This window comes from Lonchura striata, chromosome 1 (genome assembly GCF_046129695.1).
Source record: "Lonchura striata isolate bLonStr1 chromosome 1, bLonStr1.mat, whole genome shotgun sequence".
Lineage (NCBI taxonomy): Eukaryota > Metazoa > Chordata > Aves > Passeriformes > Estrildidae > Lonchura > Lonchura striata.
Window position 1 is genome coordinate 58,096,521 of NC_134603.1, and position 6,770 is coordinate 58,103,290.

The 6,770-nt window shown below is 39.2% G+C and overlaps 1 protein-coding gene across 1 annotated transcript; it reads left to right on the top strand.

Annotated features, from left to right (window-relative positions):
• Positions 1-37: 37 nt before the first annotated feature.
• Positions 38-5,622, top strand: TIMM21 (translocase of inner mitochondrial membrane 21). The gene is made up of 6 exons (XM_021530899.2): positions 38-476; positions 1,668-1,730; positions 1,830-1,927; positions 3,198-3,271; positions 5,049-5,154; positions 5,247-5,622. The coding sequence occupies exons 1-6, from the start codon at positions 200-202 to the stop codon at positions 5,337-5,339; spliced, it is 711 nt and encodes a 236-aa protein (XP_021386574.2). The 5' UTR covers positions 38-199; the 3' UTR covers positions 5,340-5,622.
• The last annotated feature ends 1,148 nt before the right edge of the window (positions 5,623-6,770 follow it).

A 6,770-nucleotide genomic window follows, 5' to 3' on the forward strand; every position in this document is an offset into this window, starting at 1 on the left:
CCCGCCGCCGCCGCTCGCTGCTCCGCCGTCCCAAACGTTTCCGCCGGGGCAGCCGTAAAGGTGCAGGTGGGCTCCTGAGCTGGAGCAGCGGCCGCTCGGCGCGGAGGCTGCCCGGGCGCGTCCCTGGTGCGGTGGCGAGAGGCACCAGCTCCGTTCGGCTCACCTGCCCCGGGCGAGCCGCTGCGGGGCCGGCGGAGCCATGCCCGGCGTGCTGCCCCGGGCGCTGCCCGCCTCCCTCGGGCGGGGCTGCCCGGGCCGCTGGCTGCTCGCCACTCGCGGGTGGGCGCTCCTGGGCGCCGCCGCCGCGCCCCGCTGCTGCCCGCGGTGGCGGCACTGGCCCCCGCTGCTGCTCAGAGCTCGGAGCTTCGGGACGCAGGCGGGAGGGCTGAAAGCTGCAAAACCTGGCCGGGAGAGCAAAGATGTGTCCGTGCAAAGGGCGCTGAACGAGGAAACGCTGGTGTCGGCGGCTCAGAAAGGTAAGGAGGAGGATGCTGTGTGCTGCTCAGAAGGGCTGGAGGCTGTTCCTTCTGCAGCTAACGTTTTGGAGTTCCAAATACCAAGTATCTAGGAAAAAAAAATATCAGCACACCAAGCGGGTTTCTTTTCACATCGTATTGTTTGGAGCAGATGTTATATTTCTGTGTATGCATTGCACAGTCAGAATTATGTGACTTCTAAACAGCCTGTTCATCTAAGAATTATCAGGCACAAGATGTAATAGCCTCTCATTTTCCCTTTCAGAAGAAATACCTATCACATGTAGCCTGTCTGTACGGCTGTTGATCAAGTTCATCTCCAACAAAATTGTCAAAGTTGTACATGTGATGGTAGTTTCTTTATGGATTGCCTTCACTTTAGTTGGTCTCACTCACTTTCAGTACTTTGAAATGACTTGTGAAAAACTTCATAACTTTGAAATTACTTATGAAAAACTTCATAACTAACTTCAACTGATTAGAAGGCTGCAGTAGAGATAGTTATTAACATTTCCTCCATAACTTGTACTCCACTGAAATGCACACTAAAAGATAGTGGTGGTCTCTTTCCAAGTATTCAAATATATTGAAACAGAGAATCTTGTATGACTTATTTTGCAGCACATACTGATACTTGTACTTTAGATCAAAATTGAAAGATAAAAACTAATCAAACAGCAGTTAATTAAGTTTTTTAAAAATTATTTTGGTCTAATTGTTTTTATTGTTGTATTGATTGCTAATTCATAAAATCAGTTATTTTCATTGTGTGTAGCTTAAAAGCTTTCACTTTTTTTTTTTTACTTCTTTTCTTCACACAAGGATTGCAGTGATTATAGGTTTAGGTAGTAGTGTGAATACTGCAGTGCTAAATACCTCATTAGTTCCTAAAAAGTCTAGCTCTCACACACCCAAAAAGCAGCAGTAATTGCTACTTTGGATCTTGAAAACATCTGGCAAACAGAAATAATAAGTCTTGACACAGAAATGCAAACATGCCCTGTAAAATATAAGAGATGTTCCATGGTATCTTTTACAGCAATGAAGCATTATGGAAACTTACTGGAACTTTTTCTTCTGCTAAAATGTTGTTTGAGCTACAGACTAACAGAATAGCATTTATGTAAGAAAGTCATAGAAGTGTTATTACCCAAGGTTGTAACTTACATGTTGTTTTCTGTTTCATTTCAGTGAAAGAAGCTGGAAGAGACTTTACCTATTTTATTGTGGTGCTTGTTGGAATTGGTGTTACAGGTTATTTTTTAAAATTACATTTTTTATCAGAAGACACTTTTCATTAATTCCATTTGGTTTGATAAGTTTTCATTCCATCTGATGTTGTTTCTGTTACAGGTGGTTTGTTCTATGTGATTTTTAAAGAGCTATTCTCTTCTTCTAGTCCAAATAAGATCTATGGAGATGCCTTGGAGAAGTGCAGATCTCATCCTGAGGTTGGTTTTTGAGCTTTAGACATAAGTTTGTGTCTCTCAGTAGTTACTGTCTCTCTTAAGTCAAAACTTTGCGTAAGGAATCTCACAAGCTATGTGAAGACCCACTTGGTGCTTTAGCAGTTCTGCCAGTGCTTTTAGTTGGCATGGGGTGTGTCAGCTCCAGAGCAGAGCCTCCATTAGTCCAAAACAGTGCAAACATTGAGATTGTGTGAACTAGCCTGCTAGAAGGCAAATGAGCATGCCACAGCACAAAAACTGATGGAAATACAGTCTGCCCTTCAGAGCATGTGCTTGTGTCACCATACAGAAAGTTTTTGGGACTTTTTTGAGTGCCTGTTAAATGTAGCACTTGAATTCTGTGGGTCAGAGAGGCAATTGGTCCCACTAAGCTCTGTTGATCTTATCTGATGCCTTTTCTCAGCACACTTACTCTATTGTGGCACTTCACTATTGTTCTGTCATTCTGTGAGGCACTGCACTGATACCCAGGAATCTAAATTCTTCATTTGGCTAACTGGAAAACAGGTGGAGAACAGTCATGGGATCACACAGTCATCATAGCTAGAAATAACCAAAAATCAATGTGAAACTAGATTTTGAAAATACTTCAGACAAAGAACCCTTCACACAAGATTGCCACAGATGTCTTTGAGGATAACCTAGAAATGAAGTTGCTCGAATAGAAATGAAACTGCTTTGGAACAAATTTGTAGAATTAAAACACCTTCCCAGTACTTGCACAGTAAAACTTAACCTCCTCTTCTAACCAAATTTAAAGTAGGTTTAAGAATAAAGTGATCTACTCTGACTTTATAGATCTGAAAAAAAAGTTACTGAATTTCTAATTCCGTAGTGTTTTTTAGATAATATGAAGGAGAATGCATTTGCATCTTAAACTTTGAAATATATTCTCTTGGAGGAGACATGAACAAATATTTTGTGGTTTTTTTTTTTTCCATTTTTTCATTTTATACAAAATGTCAGTTTACATGTCTTCATCTCAAAGAACAGTACAAATGGAAGATATCAATAGGATTTATTTTAGACATTGAATACAGGACTGAAAATAATAAAAAGGACTGGAATACAGAGGAGTTTTCCTTAAACTGTTTTTTTTTTTTTTTATAAACACTTGTATTCTTGACGCATTAAATTCTCCAGGGGCATTTTGTTAAAAGAACATGCATTCACAGGAGAGGCATGAGCTGATACTGGAATAGCTTTTTGTATGTGATCCCTTCTGACAGCTCAAACCTCTTTTCTCTTGTAGATAATTGGTGTTTTTGGTGACTCTATTAAAGGCTACGGAGAGGCAACAAGAAGAGGAAGACGACAGCATGTCAGGTACCCCTTGGTGTTTGCCCCATAAAGACATCTGTTTTTGCACAGCAAAGACATCTTTGGATCAGAAGTTAGTTCTAGAGTGATGAACTGTATGTGACAAATCCTGTCACTTTTGATTTAACATAGACATTTTTTGCAGTATACTTAGTGCCGTATACCACTGAGTACTGTGTACATACAATTTAAAATTCCAATTCTGAGTGCCTCAAAACAAGCAATGGTCATCATGGTAGACATAGCTCTCCAAAAAATCGGATGACTCTGAAAAGAGTAGTACAGAGGCGTAGGCTTGCATAGGGGGAGCAGTAATCTGACAGAAGTTTACAGTCTGAAACTATACTGAGCTGATATGCAAAATGCTTTTTGGTACTTGAGGCAATACCTCTACTGTGTATTTAACAGAACTTCTATCACCTAAACCTTTAATGAGTGTGTCTGTTACTTTCCTTTTGAAAGAACCAACAAAATTATTTCTTACAAAACATAAGTTGTCCCTGCTTAATTGGGTTATTTGGCAGAAATGTATTCGGTGAGGTAACATAGGATATGATACATAAGCCCAGACACAGGTTGAACCATGAAATTGAGATTTTTTTATATTGTCTGAGGAAAGTGACTTTTACTGCTCGAAGCTTTATCTCTTTAACAGACTCAGTGAAATAATGTTTAAAGTGAAATTTCTAAATGAAATTGACAAACATTCTGAGCACGTCTGTAAATAAGCAAATGTACTATGAATCAGCTTTCCTAGTATTTAATTTCCGTAATTTTGATGCTTTGTGTTTTAAATAATTTTTTGAGCTGAGAACTGTATAAGATTGTAGAGTTTGCATCTGCAGTATAAAAATTATCTTAAATATTTATCTCAAAAATCTACAGGGTTTTTTTGTGTATGAACACCTTGAATGTAAATTTACTGGAGTAAGGCTCTTTGTTCGTATTTGTTCTCTCTACCCCATCATGTCACTTTAAACTGTATTGGAAGTTTATTTCACAGTGTGTACCTGGGCATGACTGATGAAAATCAGAGATTGGTGTTAAACAGCAGTTAATAATTTCAGTAGGAAACATAAACTGGCACCAGAAATCTCATGGGATCTTTAGTTTCCCAAAATGGTCACTTTGAAAGTGATGTGCTATTTGTTTAATACTTGAGCATAACTCAACTCCAGTCTAAATACCAGCATTTAGGTTGGAGATCTCATATCAGTGACAAAGTTACACAGTTTCAGCAGAACAAAATTATTGCCAAAGTAAGTAAAGCACATAGTAAACTGTTTGTTTTGATGTGGTTTAACCAACCTGATAATTAATTTGAAAAAACATGCTGTGTGTGTGTTTTGGCTTGATAACTTAGTTTAAGTGCCTAAAAAAATTCCAGAAGTCTTGGTGATGTGGGGTCCCTTTCTAGATATCGGGCTCCAAATCTGGGGTTTTTTTAAGAATAAATACAAGGAATTTCCATAGTCTTCAGCAGTGGATTGCTTTTCAGTTTTGAGGGGAGGACTGGGGTGAGGACATTTAAGCATTTGATCTCTTAATCCTCAGCAGCTAATTAGCTCTTCTAACTCCACTAGTCCTTAGGCACTCACAGTAAAGCTTGAGAGGAGCAGTAGAGAAGGAAGCCAAGGTAGCATAAGGACACCACCGGAATACACTTTCTTACAAAATAAGTAAGCAACTCCTCTAAGTAAGTTTAAATTTGAAGACTTAACTAGCATATAATCTGTATTCTTGCTGGGTGGTTGGGGTTTTTTTTGTGTGTTGCTGTTTTTAGTCACATTGAATACGTAAAGGACGGACTGAAACATATGCGTTTGAAGTTCTATATTGAGGGCACTGAATCAGGGAAACAGGGAACAGTCCATGTGGAAGTCAAAGAGGTATGTACAATTGCGTGATATACCTGACAAGCTTAATCTTGAATTTAAACTACCAAAGAGAAAAAGACATTCTGAAATTTTTTTCTTTCCAGAATCTTGAAACAGGAAGATTCGAGGTCCGCTACATATTTGTGGATGTTGAGACCTATCCAAGAAGAACCATTGTCATAGAGGACAACAGATAGCCAACGATCAAAGCTGCTGCCTTATCTCACATTGGAAAATGTCGTTGTAGCCAGTCTACATCTGGATTGTGTGGTGCTGCCAATTGTGTCTCACAGCTGTGTTAAGGGAAATAGCCTCTCAGAGCCTCCACTAAAGACTTTTGATAATAACAGATATGTGATTTAAAGTGAAACAAATCAAATATAGCACAAGTATCATGGCAGATATTCTTGACATAGGAAAATAATGCCTCCTAATAAACAGTTTAATGCTGGGTAATGCTTCTGCACACCCAAAACCCGAGTTTTCCAAAGTTTCAGCTTTGGATGGGGAGTTTTTTTTTTGTCTTCCTTGGCTTGGATTTCCCACTTCGACTGCAATAAAGAGAGGGGTAGTTTAACTGTAGACAGAACTCTACTGTTTTCATTTTGGATACCTTTGTAGGTAAGAAGGTAAAATGTTAGTGATGCAAAAGAGATCTGGGCACGTAAGGGTAGGAATGGTAGAGGCATATACCTGTGACAAATGACTGAAGATAAAGACTTCAGTATTGGTATCTTCTAAATAAATTACCAGCAAGCAGAACCATCGCTTGCTGGTAATTTATTTAGATCGCTACCATCTGCTCTTTCCAGTGTTTGCCATTCTGCTCCACATGGTTGTAGCAAAGTAGGAGTTGGCCTTTTCTCCCAGGCAGCTAGTGACAGGAGAAGAGGACATGGCCACAGGCTGTATCAGGGCGGGGTTTGGATTGGACATTACCTTTAAAATATTTTGAAAACCACAATATTCCATTTAAACTTCTCTCTTTCCCACCTTGTCTGCATCTACATGTTATAAACACACACATGGTGTTTATCAGGGCATGTCTTTGGTCTGTAAAATGTTCCACATTATTTTCTTTTACTGCCTGCATCACCTTGCTAGCTAAGCAGAATTACCAGGTTACTTCTGTATATTTCATGAATGGGAGACACAGCTGCGAAGGACATCACTTCTCCTCTGTTGTGAAAAAGCTGAGAATATGGTTGATAAAATTAAGACAGAAAGTAACAGAAGAAATCCACCTTTATCTGACCTTAGATGTATTAGGGTATTTAATTTGAATAAATGACAAATACAAGGCTCAAATGCTTTCCAATCTCACTGGAGGAAAGCTTTTTGGAATTCTTTTTCTAGGAATGCCTCATCAGTGAGGAAAAAAAAAAAAAACTTCATAGCTTGAATTATCAACTTTGTACTAGCTAGATACCTATCACCAGCAAGGTTATTTAATCCCCTTGAAACTTCAGTATTAAAGCTCTGGGAACTGATAACTTCTTTTCGTATTTCTCCTGAGCCTGAAGTTCTCTTGGTCTTCGTGGACTGGGCTGGCACCCATGCTTACAAAATTTTCTTAAATTCTGTTTTATGCAAACATATATGGAGACACATTAAACAAAATTAGGTGA

Bases quoted from the DNA above. Each gene is read 5' to 3' on its own strand.
- TIMM21 (XM_021530899.2), top strand. From the start codon at position 200: ATGCCCGGCGTGCTGCCCCGGGCGCTGCCCGCCTCCCTCGGGCGGGGC. The intron at 1,731-1,829 runs GTTATTTTTTAA...TTTCTGTTACAG, and splicing joins TGTTGGAATTGGTGTTACAG to GTGGTTTGTTCTATGTGATT. The intron at 5,155-5,246 runs GTATGTACAATT...TTTTCTTTCCAG, and splicing joins TCCATGTGGAAGTCAAAGAG to AATCTTGAAACAGGAAGATT.